Source organism: Branchiostoma floridae, chromosome 15 (assembly GCF_000003815.2).
Source record: "Branchiostoma floridae strain S238N-H82 chromosome 15, Bfl_VNyyK, whole genome shotgun sequence".
In the NCBI taxonomy this organism is placed as follows: Eukaryota; Metazoa; Chordata; class Leptocardii; order Amphioxiformes; family Branchiostomatidae; genus Branchiostoma; species Branchiostoma floridae.
The window spans coordinates 822,575-835,525 of NC_049993.1; the positions used below are offsets into that span (position 1 = coordinate 822,575).

General features: G+C 50.7%; 9 protein-coding genes and 1 pseudogene across 9 annotated transcripts; 7 read left to right on the forward strand and 3 right to left on the reverse strand.

The window, feature by feature from the left end:
- Nucleotides 1–170: 170 nt before the first annotated feature.
- On the reverse strand, nt 171–1,167 carry LOC118431744 (late histone H2A.2.2-like). Its single transcript, XM_035843037.1, has one exon. The coding sequence runs from the start codon at nt 1,145–1,147 to the stop codon at nt 773–775; it is 375 nt and encodes a 124-aa protein (XP_035698930.1). The 5' UTR covers nt 1,148–1,167; the 3' UTR covers nt 171–772.
- A 190-nt stretch (nt 1,168–1,357) lies between these two features.
- On the forward strand, nt 1,358–1,844 carry LOC118431745 (histone H2B-like). The gene has a single exon (XM_035843038.1). The coding sequence runs from the start codon at nt 1,416–1,418 to the stop codon at nt 1,776–1,778; it is 363 nt and encodes a 120-aa protein (XP_035698931.1). The 5' UTR covers nt 1,358–1,415; the 3' UTR covers nt 1,779–1,844.
- Nucleotides 1,845–1,955: 111 nt separating this feature from the next.
- Nucleotides 1,956–8,591, forward strand: LOC118432129 (annotated as a pseudogene).
- LOC118431739 (histone H1-like) lies at nt 2,972–4,462 on the forward strand. Its single transcript, XM_035843033.1, has one exon. The coding sequence runs from the start codon at nt 3,716–3,718 to the stop codon at nt 4,295–4,297; it is 582 nt and encodes a 193-aa protein (XP_035698926.1). The 5' UTR covers nt 2,972–3,715; the 3' UTR covers nt 4,298–4,462.
- Nucleotides 5,609–6,452, reverse strand: LOC118431742 (late histone H2A.2.2-like). Its single transcript, XM_035843036.1, has one exon. It carries the CDS (start codon nt 6,430–6,432, stop codon nt 6,058–6,060), a length of 375 nt encoding a protein of 124 aa, XP_035698929.1. The 5' UTR covers nt 6,433–6,452; the 3' UTR covers nt 5,609–6,057.
- Nucleotides 6,654–7,129, forward strand: LOC118431746 (histone H2B-like). Its single transcript, XM_035843039.1, has one exon. The coding sequence runs from the start codon at nt 6,701–6,703 to the stop codon at nt 7,061–7,063; it is 363 nt and encodes a 120-aa protein (XP_035698932.1). The 5' UTR covers nt 6,654–6,700; the 3' UTR covers nt 7,064–7,129.
- Nucleotides 8,592–8,958: 367 nt separating the features above from the next.
- On the forward strand, nt 8,959–9,747 carry LOC118431738 (histone H1-like). The gene has a single exon (XM_035843032.1). It carries the CDS (start codon nt 9,001–9,003, stop codon nt 9,580–9,582), a length of 582 nt encoding a protein of 193 aa, XP_035698925.1. The 5' UTR covers nt 8,959–9,000; the 3' UTR covers nt 9,583–9,747.
- A 62-nt stretch (nt 9,748–9,809) lies between these two features.
- Nucleotides 9,810–10,740, forward strand: LOC118431740 (histone H3). The gene has a single exon (XM_035843034.1). It carries the CDS (start codon nt 10,278–10,280, stop codon nt 10,686–10,688), a length of 411 nt encoding a protein of 136 aa, XP_035698927.1. The 5' UTR covers nt 9,810–10,277; the 3' UTR covers nt 10,689–10,740.
- Nucleotides 10,741–10,831: 91 nt separating this feature from the next.
- On the reverse strand, nt 10,832–11,737 carry LOC118431741 (late histone H2A.2.2-like). The gene has a single exon (XM_035843035.1). The coding sequence runs from the start codon at nt 11,715–11,717 to the stop codon at nt 11,343–11,345; it is 375 nt and encodes a 124-aa protein (XP_035698928.1). The 5' UTR covers nt 11,718–11,737; the 3' UTR covers nt 10,832–11,342.
- A 190-nt stretch (nt 11,738–11,927) lies between these two features.
- On the forward strand, nt 11,928–12,414 carry LOC118431747 (histone H2B-like). The gene has a single exon (XM_035843041.1). The coding sequence runs from the start codon at nt 11,986–11,988 to the stop codon at nt 12,346–12,348; it is 363 nt and encodes a 120-aa protein (XP_035698934.1). The 5' UTR covers nt 11,928–11,985; the 3' UTR covers nt 12,349–12,414.
- Nucleotides 12,415–12,951: the final 537 nt, after the last annotated feature.

The following is a 12,951-nucleotide window of genomic DNA, read 5'->3' on the forward strand; positions in this document are numbered from 1 at the left end:
AAAAAAAGCACGGAGTTTCTTTCGCAGTACTAGCCTGGCACCCGCTATCACGCCAAGCGGGTTAGATCATGCCCAAGGACATCCAACTCGCACGCCGCATCGAGGGGAACGTGCATAAGCTGGATCGGAACAAGAGTCAAGACAACCCCGGCCCTTTTCAGGGCCACACACATATCCCAGAAAGATCTACATCGTTCACATTTCTTGAATTACGATACCCTTCCGATAAACACACTTCAGCCACACAAGTTTGCACACAGCCCCGTGCCTGTGCACGTACATACCAATAATACCCCTCCCCCCCCTCCCAAAAAAAGGCTTATGCTCTTGTCTTCCACGTGCTATTCCACGTGTTACTCCACGTGCTTTACGTGTTTACCGTTTACGGTTACCCAAATTGTATAGATATGTCAGCTAGCAGCACGTGGTCATCCCCTACGGTTACCCAAATAATTGTACAGATATGTCAGCTTGTATTACTTGGTCATCCTCTATAGTTCTACAAATGATGCGCAGATATGTCAGCTGGCATGAAACGAACCACTGCGCTCATTTCTTTCGCAAGTACCACCTTGTTCTGCTCAGGCGTATAACATGCGTAAGGTTGTCAACGTGTTTGCTACCATGGAATGGTAGATGTAATGCGCGATTGACTTAGAGGCAGTGTATGGTGTAGACGTAGTGTGTAGTTTTATGCGAATATGATACAGGTCTTTCGAAAGGATGTGGGTGGCCCTGAAAAGGGCCGGGGTGTTCGGTCTCCGTCTGGAATCTACTGGGCCTTGCCGGTCTTCTTGGGTAGAAGCACGGCGTGGATGTTGGGGAGAACACCGCCCTGTGCAATAGTGACGCCGGACATCAGCTTGTTCAACTCCTCGTCGTTGCGGACGGCCAGTTGAAGGTGACGGGGGATGATCCTGGTCTTCTTGTTGTCGCGGGCAGCGTTACCAGCCAGCTCGAGGATCTCGGCGGTCAGGTACTCCAGCACGGCCGCCAGGTACACCGGAGCGCCGGCACCAACGCGCTCGGAGTAGTTTCCCTTTCGCAAGAAGCGATGGACGCGGCCAACTGGGAACTGTAGACCCGCTCGGGATGAACGGCTCTTTGCCTTGGAGCGTGCCTTGCCTCCTTTACCACGTCCAGACATCTTGCAGTAGTCGACTGATTAGCGTTATACAAACGGCAAAGTGGATGGAAGAATGAATAGACAAAATCTCCTGCCCCACCAATTTATACCTCGCCGCTGGATCGACAACATACGACCGCGAACCAATAGAGAGGGGAGAGAATCTCTGCAACGTCCGCACCATCGACGAGACAATCCAGAAAAATTTGCATGCTTTCCCACATAAAAAGCCGAGACGGCAAGGGTGCAGACATTCTTTGCTGTCTACTACGCCAAGAACATCATCATCATGCCCCCAAGTGGTAAAGCCGTTAAGAAAGCTGGCAAGGCCAGGCCCGCCGGAGACAAGAAGCGCGGAAGGAGGAGAAAGAGAAGGGAAACCTTCGGCGTTTACATCTACAAGGTGTTGAAACAGGTGCACCCCGACACAGGCGTCTCCAGCAAGGCAATGGGCATCATGAATTCTTTCGTCAACGACATTTTTGAGCGCATCGCCGCCGAGTCGTCCCGTCTGGCTAACTACAACAAGCGCTCCACCATCAGTAGCCGCGAGATCCAGACAGCCGTGCGACTCCTGCTGCCGGGCGAGCTAGCCAAGCACGCCGTCAGCGAGGGCACTAAGGCCGTCACCAAGTACACAAGTTCCAAGTGAAACTACAGACAGAGCTAGAGTTAACCCCGGCCTTTTTCAAGGCCACCCACATCCCCACAAAAGAGCTATATAACAATCACACTTTCCAGTCAAAAAATCACCCGACACAAATACACGCCACTGTATTGCGATCTATCGCAGGGGTCTAAAACCCACCCACCAACACTCCCTTGTAGAACATGTACAGGGCTAGGGCTGCCACGCACACCACCAAATATCAAAGAAAATCAAAGTGTCTCCTGACGTAATAAATGTATGCACACGTTCTTTTAGTAAAACAGAACATTTGTCTTCTGGAAGAAATGTCTTCGCCTGCGACGTCCTTTGGGCGTTCTTTAGAACAACGAAACGACGTTCACGTCGGTTGGGCATTCTTTTCATGACAAGTGCCTTCGACACAGAGAGATGATATCTGAAATATGAAGTCCAACTTCTGGGCGCTAGCTAATGAAGACCCTGTGAGGTGTAGACGCTTCCGTGTATTGGGTAGCTTTCTGCCTCTTGTCAGCTTTAATGTTTAAAGTCTTGTAATCTTTAATCATAGAACATCGAAAGAAAGGGAGAAAGGGGAAGTAAACTGACATTAAACTTAAATGTCAGTTTACTCCCCTTTCTCCCTTTGTTTCGATGTCCTTTAACTTTTTTTTTTTTTTTCAATGCCAGAGCTGGCTTTCCGGTGCAAAATCGTCGGCGTGGAGTTGTCTTGAGTAGCTCGTATGGAGTGACGGATGGCGTCCTACCATTGGCCAGGTGTGGTCGACCGGTCGCGGTCTAGACTCCTCGTAGGTCCGCAGGGCCGCTATTAAACAGGATCCGGCAAGAGAACACTCATTCATTTCCTCGCTCTAATCCTAGTCGAGAAGAACATCGCACCTGCCTGTATCATGTCTGGACGTGGCAAAGGAGGCAAGGGTCTCGGAAAGGGAGGCGCCAAGCGTCACCGTAAGGTGCTTCGCGACAACATCCAGGGCATCACCAAGCCCGCCATCCGTCGTCTGGCTCGCCGAGGCGGCGTCAAGCGCATCTCCGGCCTCATCTACGAGGAGACCCGAGGTGTTCTCAAGGTCTTCCTGGAAAACGTGATCCGCGACGCAGTGACCTACACCGAGCATGCCAAGCGCAAGACCGTCACAGCCATGGACGTTGTCTACGCTCTCAAACGCCAAGGCCGCACCCTCTACGGCTTCGGTGGCTAAATGATCCGACTGACTTATCATCGCAAGCAAACCCCGGCCCTTTTCAGGGCCACCCAAAAGTCTAAGAAAGAGCTGTATTTTTCTCACAACAATCACGACCTTACACATGTACACAGCCGACTCTCTCTGATAAAGAATGAGCATATAAGATACATTCTTTCAAAACCCAAGCAATCACACCTGTTTGTGCTCACGTACGATTGTAGTTCTCAATAATCGTTTGCGTTTGTTTATTAGTTGTCTTGATTCTGTGTGTTTGTATGTGTTTTTAATGATGGGTGCGTATGAATGGTGTTTTCTTTTGCTGATGTTTTGGTCTTTGGTGCTTTTCTTGTAATTAGCGGGTGTTTGTAGTGTGTGGAAGGAGACATGTAGTAAAATGCGATGTGTTTTCTGTGCGCGGCGGATGGATCTTGATGTGTGTGTTGTATTGTTGTTGCTCCATGCGCGGGCCGGCTGGATGAGTCGTCACAGCTATCTTGCCGTGAAAAGACAGTACTGTGCTGTGCTGTACTTTGATAAACCAATCAAGTATCATTTGTCATGCCTGGTAAGGGTGGAATTCCACTGTCAATGTGTGTCAAAGTAGAAAAGAAACGCAAGTTCGACGGACAATAAGACGCAGACAAGGCGTGACGATTCCGGCCAGGTCCGTGCCCTTAGTACTAGTACTTCACGCCAGCTTGACAAGACATCTGGTTCATTTGATTTGCGCGACTAACGCAGACAAGGCAAGACAGCATGTCCGCTCCAGCATCGTCCCCGAAGAAGGCCAAGAAGCCCGCGGCGCCCAAGGTCCCTGCGGCTCACCCGCCCACCACCGTCATGGTTACGGCGGCCGTGGAAGCGCTCAAGGACCGCACCGGTTCTTCCCTGTCGGCTATCAAGAAGTACATCGGTGGCAACTACAAGTTCGACGTGGAGAAGAAATCGCACTTCATAAAGCGCGCTCTGAAAAGCCTGGTGGAGAAGGGTACCCTCCTACAGGTTAAAGGGACCGGGGCGTCGGGGTCCTTCAAGATCAACGTGGCAGCCAAGAAAGCCGCCGAGAAAGCGGCAAAGAAGGCCGTCAAGAAGCCAGTCAAGAAACCCGCGGCTAAGAAGGCCACGAAACCAAAGACAACCAAGCCAAAGAAGCCCAAGGCGAAGAAGGCTACCACCCCCAAGAAGACGACGACCAAGAAACCGACCGCGAGCAAGAAAACCAAGAAATCTCCTGCCAAGAAACCTGCTAGCAAGAAATCCGTCAAAAAGACTCCTACAAAGAAGACCACCAAGAAGACCGCGCCCGCCAAGAAGGCCTCCAAGCCCAAGAAGAAGTGAAGATCTGACCGAAAATCCCGGCCCTTTTCAGGGCCACCCACAACCTTACAAAAGAACTATCACAATCACATATCCACACGAATACATACTATCTCTGTCCCTTGAAAGATAGAACACATGGAATAAAGAGTAACAACAATAATAATAATAATAAACTTTCTATACGTACAGCAACACCGCCCTCCCCATCCCCTTGCTCAAGTTAAAAGACGAACGATCACACACACACACACACACACACACACACACACACACACACACATACATACATACACGCGCACAGTCTAACAAAACTATTGTTATTTCGTTGACACAGTGAAGACAAAGTCATATTGTGTATTTATCGACAAATTTACTGAGTAAGGTGACGTCTTGTTACGTATTACCTCACGTAGGCACAAATCTACACTAGTACCCGATAGCCATTCTAAACAGCTCAATATCAAAATTGCCACATTTTCCGACGTGACGCCGGTCCAAAAAGGGTCGAGCTTGATGCGAAAAATCGGATCCTGGCGCTCTAACAATTGACCAATCACAGTGCCAGATTTCGGCAGACAACCAATCAGACGACAGGGCACCGGGCAATTGAAATCTACGGGGCATATCATTAGCGGGTGCTATAAATTCGCTCTCCACAGTCTGCCGACTACTCTTATTGTCGTGCACTTCGGCGTAGACAGAGTTTATTCGATATGGCACGTACCAAGCAGACCGCCCGTAAGTCCACCGGTGGCAAGGCCCCCAGGAAGCAGTTGGCAACCAAGGCCGCTCGCAAGAGCGCCCCGGCTACCGGCGGCGTCAAGAAGCCTCACCGCTACAGACCCGGCACCGTGGCCCTAAGAGAAATCCGTCGCTACCAGAAGTCGACGGAGCTGCTCATCCGCAAGCTGCCCTTCCAGCGCCTAGTGCGGGAGATCGCCCAAGACTTCAAGACCGACCTGCGCTTCCAGAGCTCGGCGGTCATGGCTCTGCAGGAGGCCAGCGAGGCTTACCTGGTCGGTCTCTTCGAGGACACCAACCTGTGCGCTATCCACGCCAAGCGGGTTACGATCATGCCCAAGGACATCCAACTCGCACGCCGCATCCGAGGGGAACGTGCATAAGCTGGATCGGAACAAGAGTCAAGACAACCCCGGCCCTTTTCAGGGCCACACACATATCCCAGAAAGATCTACATCGTTCACATTTCTTGAATTACGATACCCTTCCGATAAACACACTTCAGCCACACAAGTTTGCACACAGCCCCGTGCCTGTGCACGTACATACCAATAATACCCCTCCCCCCCCTCCCAAAAAAAGGCTTATGCTCTTGTCTTCCACGTGCTATTCCACGTGTTACTCCACGTGCTTTACGTGTTTACCGTTTACGGTTACCCAAATTGTATAGATATGTCAGCTAGCAGCACGTGGTCATCCCCTACGGTTACCCAAATAATTGTACAGATATGTCAGCTTGTATTACTTGGTCATCCTCTATAGTTCTACAAATGATGCGCAGATATGTCAGCTGGCATGAAACGAACCACTGCGCTCATTTCTTTCGCAAGTACCACCTTGTTCTGCTCAGGCGTATAACATGCGTAAGGTTGTCAACGTGTTTGCTACCATGGAATGGTAGATGTAATGCGCGATTGACTTAGAGGCAGTGTATGGTGTAGACGTAGTGTGTAGTTTTATGCGAATATGATACAGGTCTTTCGAAAGGATGTGGGTGGCCCTGAAAAGGGCCGGGGTGTTCGGTCTCCGTCTGGAATCTACTGGGCCTTGCCGGTCTTCTTGGGTAGAAGCACGGCGTGGATGTTGGGGAGAACACCGCCCTGTGCAATAGTGACGCCGGACATCAGCTTGTTCAACTCCTCGTCGTTGCGGACGGCCAGTTGAAGGTGACGGGGGATGATCCTGGTCTTCTTGTTGTCGCGGGCAGCGTTACCAGCCAGCTCGAGGATCTCGGCGGTCAGGTACTCCAGCACGGCCGCCAGGTACACCGGAGCGCCGGCACCAACGCGCTCGGAGTAGTTTCCCTTTCGCAAGAAGCGATGGACGCGGCCAACTGGGAACTGTAGACCCGCTCGGGATGAACGGCTCTTTGCCTTGGAGCGTGCCTTGCCTCCTTTACCACGTCCAGACATCTTGCAGTAGTCGACTGATTAGCGTTATACAAACGGCAAAGTGGATGGAAGAATGAATAGACAAAATCTCCTGCCCCACCAATTTATACCTCGCCGCTGGATCGACAACATACGACCGCGAACCAATAGAGAGGGGAGAGAATCTCTGCAACGTCCGCACCATCGACGAGACAATCCAGAAAAATTTGCATGCTTTCCCACATAAAAAGCCGAGACGGCAAGGGTGCAGACATTCTTTGCTGTCTACTACGCCAAGAACATCATCATCATGCCCCCAAGTGGTAAAGCCGTTAAGAAAGCTGGCAAGGCCAGGCCCGCCGGAGACAAGAAGCGCGGAAGGAGGAGAAAGAGAAGGGAAACCTTCGGCGTTTACATCTACAAGGTGTTGAAACAGGTGCACCCCGACACAGGCGTCTCCAGCAAGGCAATGGGCATCATGAATTCTTTCGTCAACGACATTTTTGAGCGCATCGCCGCCGAGTCGTCCCGTCTGGCTAACTACAACAAGCGCTCCACCATCAGTAGCCGCGAGATCCAGACAGCCGTGCGACTCCTGCTGCCGGGCGAGCTAGCCAAGCACGCCGTCAGCGAGGGCACTAAGGCCGTCACCAAGTACACAAGTTCCAAGTGAAACTACAGACAGAGCTAGAGTTAACCCCGGCCTTTTTCAAGGCCACCCACATCCCCACAAAAGAGCTATATAACAATCACACTTTCCAGTCAAAAAATCACCCGACACAAATACACGCCACTGTATTGCGATCTATCGCAGGGGTCTAAAACCCACCCACCAACACTCCCTTGTAGAACATGTACAGGGCTAGGGCTGCCACGCACACCACCAAATATCAAAGAAAATCAAAGTGTCTCCTGACGTAATAAATGTATGCACACGTTCTTTTAGTAAAACAGAACATTTGTCTTCTGGAAGAAATGTCTTCGCCTGCGACGTCCTTTGGGCGTTCTTTAGAACAACGAAACGACGTTCACGTCGGTTGGGCATTCTTTTCATGACAAGTGCCTTCGACACAGAGAGATGATATCTGAAATATGAAGTCCAACTTCTGGGCGCTAGCTAATGAAGACCCTGTGAGGTGTAGACGCTTCCGTGTATTGGGTAGCTTTCTGCCTCTTGTCAGCTTTAATGTTTAAAGTCTTGTAATCTTTAATCATAGAACATCGAAAGAAAGGGAGAAAGGGGAAGTAAACTGACATTAAACTTAAATGTCAGTTTACTCCCCTTTCTCCCTTTGTTTCGATGTCCTTTAACTTTTTTTTTTTTTTTCAATGCCAGAGCTGGCTTTCCGGTGCAAAATCGTCGGCGTGGAGTTGTCTTGAGTAGCTCGTATGGAGTGACGGATGGCGTCCTACCATTGGCCAGGTGTGGTCGACCGGTCGCGGTCTAGACTCCTCGTAGGTCCGCAGGGCCGCTATTAAACAGGATCCGGCAAGAGAACACTCATTCATTTCCTCGCTCTAATCCTAGTCGAGAAGAACATCGCACCTGCCTGTATCATGTCTGGACGTGGCAAAGGAGGCAAGGGTCTCGGAAAGGGAGGCGCCAAGCGTCACCGTAAGGTGCTTCGCGACAACATCCAGGGCATCACCAAGCCCGCCATCCGTCGTCTGGCTCGCCGAGGCGGCGTCAAGCGCATCTCCGGCCTCATCTACGAGGAGACCCGAGGTGTTCTCAAGGTCTTCCTGGAAAACGTGATCCGCGACGCAGTGACCTACACCGAGCATGCCAAGCGCAAGACCGTCACAGCCATGGACGTTGTCTACGCTCTCAAACGCCAAGGCCGCACCCTCTACGGCTTCGGTGGCTAAATGATCCGACTGACTTATCATCGCAAGCAAACCCCGGCCCTTTTCAGGGCCACCCAAAAGTCTAAGAAAGAGCTGTATTTTTCTCACAACAATCACGACCTTACACATGTACACAGCCGACTCTCTCTGATAAAGAATGAGCATATAAGATACATTCTTTCAAAACCCAAGCAATCACACCTGTTTGTGCTCACGTACGATTGTAGTTCTCAATAATCGTTTGCGTTTGTTTATTAGTTGTCTTGATTCTGTGTGTTTGTATGTGTTTTTAATGATGGGTGCGTATGAATGGTGTTTTCTTTTGCTGATGTTTTGGTCTTTGGTGCTTTTCTTGTAATTAGCGGGTGTTTGTAGTGTGTGGAAGGAGACATGTAGTAAAATGCGATGTGTTTTCTGTGCGCGGCGGATGGATCTTGATGTGTGTGTTGTATTGTTGTTGCTCCATGCGCGGGCCGGCTGGATGAGTCGTCACAGCTATCTTGCCGTGAAAAGACAGTACTGTGCTGTGCTGTACTTTGATAAACCAATCAAGTATCATTTGTCATGCCTGGTAAGGGTGGAATTCCACTGTCAATGTGTGTCAAAGTAGAAAAGAAACGCAAGTTCGACGGACAATAAGACGCAGACAAGGCGTGACGATTCCGGCCAGGTCCGTGCCCTTAGTACTAGTACTTCACGCCAGCTTGACAAGACATCTGGTTCATTTGATTTGCGCGACTAACGCAGACAAGGCAAGACAGCATGTCCGCTCCAGCATCGTCCCCGAAGAAGGCCAAGAAGCCCGCGGCGCCCAAGGTCCCTGCGGCTCACCCGCCCACCACCGTCATGGTTACGGCGGCCGTGGAAGCGCTCAAGGACCGCACCGGTTCTTCCCTGTCGGCTATCAAGAAGTACATCGGTGGCAACTACAAGTTCGACGTGGAGAAGAAATCGCACTTCATAAAGCGCGCTCTGAAAAGCCTGGTGGAGAAGGGTACCCTCCTACAGGTTAAAGGGACCGGGGCGTCGGGGTCCTTCAAGATCAACGTGGCAGCCAAGAAAGCCGCCGAGAAAGCGGCAAAGAAGGCCGTCAAGAAGCCAGTCAAGAAACCCGCGGCTAAGAAGGCCACGAAACCAAAGACAACCAAGCCAAAGAAGCCCAAGGCGAAGAAGGCTACCACCCCCAAGAAGACGACGACCAAGAAACCGACCGCGAGCAAGAAAACCAAGAAATCTCCTGCCAAGAAACCTGCTAGCAAGAAATCCGTCAAAAAGACTCCTACAAAGAAGACCACCAAGAAGACCGCGCCCGCCAAGAAGGCCTCCAAGCCCAAGAAGAAGTGAAGATCTGACCGAAAATCCCGGCCCTTTTCAGGGCCACCCACAACCTTACAAAAGAACTATCACAATCACATATCCACACGAATACATACTATCTCTGTCCCTTGAAAGATAGAACACATGGAATAAAGAGTAACAACAATAATAATAATAATAAACTTTCTATACGTACAGCAACACCGCCCTCCCCATCCCCTTGCTCAAGTTAAAAGACGAACGATCACACACACACACACACACACACACACACACACACACACACACATACATACATACACGCGCACAGTCTAACAAAACTATTGTTATTTCGTTGACACAGTGAAGACAAAGTCATATTGTGTATTTATCGACAAATTTACTGAGTAAGGTGACGTCTTGTTACGTATTACCTCACGTAGGCACAAATCTACACTAGTACCCGATAGCCATTCTAAACAGCTCAATATCAAAATTGCCACATTTTCCGACGTGACGCCGGTCCAAAAAGGGTCGAGCTTGATGCGAAAAATCGGATCCTGGCGCTCTAACAATTGACCAATCACAGTGCCAGATTTCGGCAGACAACCAATCAGACGACAGGGCACCGGGCAATTGAAATCTACGGGGCATATCATTAGCGGGTGCTATAAATTCGCTCTCCACAGTCTGCCGACTACTCTTATTGTCGTGCACTTCGGCGTAGACAGAGTTTATTCGATATGGCACGTACCAAGCAGACCGCCCGTAAGTCCACCGGTGGCAAGGCCCCCAGGAAGCAGTTGGCAACCAAGGCCGCTCGCAAGAGCGCCCCGGCTACCGGCGGCGTCAAGAAGCCTCACCGCTACAGACCCGGCACCGTGGCCCTAAGAGAAATCCGTCGCTACCAGAAGTCGACGGAGCTGCTCATCCGCAAGCTGCCCTTCCAGCGCCTAGTGCGGGAGATCGCCCAAGACTTCAAGACCGACCTGCGCTTCCAGAGCTCGGCGGTCATGGCTCTGCAGGAGGCCAGCGAGGCTTACCTGGTCGGTCTCTTCGAGGACACCAACCTGTGCGCTATCCACGCCAAGCGGGTTACGATCATGCCCAAGGACATCCAACTCGCACGCCGCATCCGAGGGGAACGTGCATAAGCTGGATCGGAACAAGAGTCAAGACAACCCCGGCCCTTTTCAGGGCCACACACATATCCCAGAAAGATCTACATCGTTCACATTTCTTGAATTACGATACCCTTCCGATAAACACACTTCAGCCACACAAGTTTGCACACAGCCCCGTGCCTGTGCACGTACATACCAATAATACCCCTCCCCCCCCTCCCAAAAAAAGGCTTATGCTCTTGTCTTCCACGTGCTATTCCACGTGTTACTCCACGTGCTTTACGTGTTTACCGTTTACGGTTACCCAAATTGTATAGATATGTCAGCTAGCAGCACGTGGTCATCCCCTACGGTTACCCAAATAATTGTACAGATATGTCAGCTTGTATTACTTGGTCATCCTCTATAGTTCTACAAATGATGCGCAGATATGTCAGCTGGCATGAAACGAACCACTGCGCTCATTTCTTTCGCAAGTACCACCTTGTTCTGCTCAGGCGTATAACATGCGTAAGGTTGTCAACGTGTTTGCTACCATGGAATGGTAGATGTAATGCGCGATTGACTTAGAGGCAGTGTATGGTGTAGACGTAGTGTGTAGTTTTATGCGAATATGATACAGGTCTTTCGAAAGGATGTGGGTGGCCCTGAAAAGGGCCGGGGTGTTCGGTCTCCGTCTGGAATCTACTGGGCCTTGCCGGTCTTCTTGGGTAGAAGCACGGCGTGGATGTTGGGGAGAACACCGCCCTGTGCAATAGTGACGCCGGACATCAGCTTGTTCAACTCCTCGTCGTTGCGGACGGCCAGTTGAAGGTGACGGGGGATGATCCTGGTCTTCTTGTTGTCGCGGGCAGCGTTACCAGCCAGCTCGAGGATCTCGGCGGTCAGGTACTCCAGCACGGCCGCCAGGTACACCGGAGCGCCGGCACCAACGCGCTCGGAGTAGTTTCCCTTTCGCAAGAAGCGATGGACGCGGCCAACTGGGAACTGTAGACCCGCTCGGGATGAACGGCTCTTTGCCTTGGAGCGTGCCTTGCCTCCTTTACCACGTCCAGACATCTTGCAGTAGTCGACTGATTAGCGTTATACAAACGGCAAAGTGGATGGAAGAATGAATAGACAAAATCTCCTGCCCCACCAATTTATACCTCGCCGCTGGATCGACAACATACGACCGCGAACCAATAGAGAGGGGAGAGAATCTCTGCAACGTCCGCACCATCGACGAGACAATCCAGAAAAATTTGCATGCTTTCCCACATAAAAAGCCGAGACGGCAAGGGTGCAGACATTCTTTGCTGTCTACTACGCCAAGAACATCATCATCATGCCCCCAAGTGGTAAAGCCGTTAAGAAAGCTGGCAAGGCCAGGCCCGCCGGAGACAAGAAGCGCGGAAGGAGGAGAAAGAGAAGGGAAACCTTCGGCGTTTACATCTACAAGGTGTTGAAACAGGTGCACCCCGACACAGGCGTCTCCAGCAAGGCAATGGGCATCATGAATTCTTTCGTCAACGACATTTTTGAGCGCATCGCCGCCGAGTCGTCCCGTCTGGCTAACTACAACAAGCGCTCCACCATCAGTAGCCGCGAGATCCAGACAGCCGTGCGACTCCTGCTGCCGGGCGAGCTAGCCAAGCACGCCGTCAGCGAGGGCACTAAGGCCGTCACCAAGTACACAAGTTCCAAGTGAAACTACAGACAGAGCTAGAGTTAACCCCGGCCTTTTTCAAGGCCACCCACATCCCCACAAAAGAGCTATATAACAATCACACTTTCCAGTCAAAAAATCACCCGACACAAATACACGCCACTGTATTGCGATCTATCGCAGGGGTCTAAAACCCACCCACCAACACTCCCTTGTAGAACATGTACAGGGCTAGGGCTGCCACGCACACCACCAAATATCAAAGAAAATCAAAGTGTCTCCTGACGTAATAAATGTATGCACACGTTCTTTTAGTAAAACAGAACATTTGTCTTCTGGAAGAAATGTCTTCGCCTGCGACGTCCTTTGGGCGTTCTTTAGAACAACGAAACGACGTTCACGTCGGTTGGGCATTCTTTTCATGACAAGTGCCTTCGACACAGAGAGATGATATCTGAAATATGAAGTCCAACTTCTGGGCGCTAGCTAATGAAGACCCTGTGAGGTGTAGACGCTTCCGTGTATTGGGTAGCTTTCTGCCTCTTGTCAGCTTTAATGTTTAAAGTCTTGTAATCTTTAATCATAGAACATCGAAAGAAAGGGAGAAAGGGGAAGTAAACTGACATTAAACTTAAATGTCAGTTT

What these genes read in the sequence shown, in the direction of transcription:
- LOC118431744 (XM_035843037.1), bottom strand. Translation starts at nt 1,147, where the DNA reads ATGTCTGGACGTGGTAAAGGAGGCAAGGCACGCTCCAAGGCAAAGAGC.
- LOC118431745 (XM_035843038.1), top strand. Translation starts at nt 1,416, where the DNA reads ATGCCCCCAAGTGGTAAAGCCGTTAAGAAAGCTGGCAAGGCCAGGCCC.
- LOC118431739 (XM_035843033.1), top strand. Translation starts at nt 3,716, where the DNA reads ATGTCCGCTCCAGCATCGTCCCCGAAGAAGGCCAAGAAGCCCGCGGCG.
- LOC118431742 (XM_035843036.1), bottom strand. Translation starts at nt 6,432, where the DNA reads ATGTCTGGACGTGGTAAAGGAGGCAAGGCACGCTCCAAGGCAAAGAGC.
- LOC118431746 (XM_035843039.1), top strand. Translation starts at nt 6,701, where the DNA reads ATGCCCCCAAGTGGTAAAGCCGTTAAGAAAGCTGGCAAGGCCAGGCCC.
- LOC118431738 (XM_035843032.1), top strand. Translation starts at nt 9,001, where the DNA reads ATGTCCGCTCCAGCATCGTCCCCGAAGAAGGCCAAGAAGCCCGCGGCG.
- LOC118431740 (XM_035843034.1), top strand. Translation starts at nt 10,278, where the DNA reads ATGGCACGTACCAAGCAGACCGCCCGTAAGTCCACCGGTGGCAAGGCC.
- LOC118431741 (XM_035843035.1), bottom strand. Translation starts at nt 11,717, where the DNA reads ATGTCTGGACGTGGTAAAGGAGGCAAGGCACGCTCCAAGGCAAAGAGC.
- LOC118431747 (XM_035843041.1), top strand. Translation starts at nt 11,986, where the DNA reads ATGCCCCCAAGTGGTAAAGCCGTTAAGAAAGCTGGCAAGGCCAGGCCC.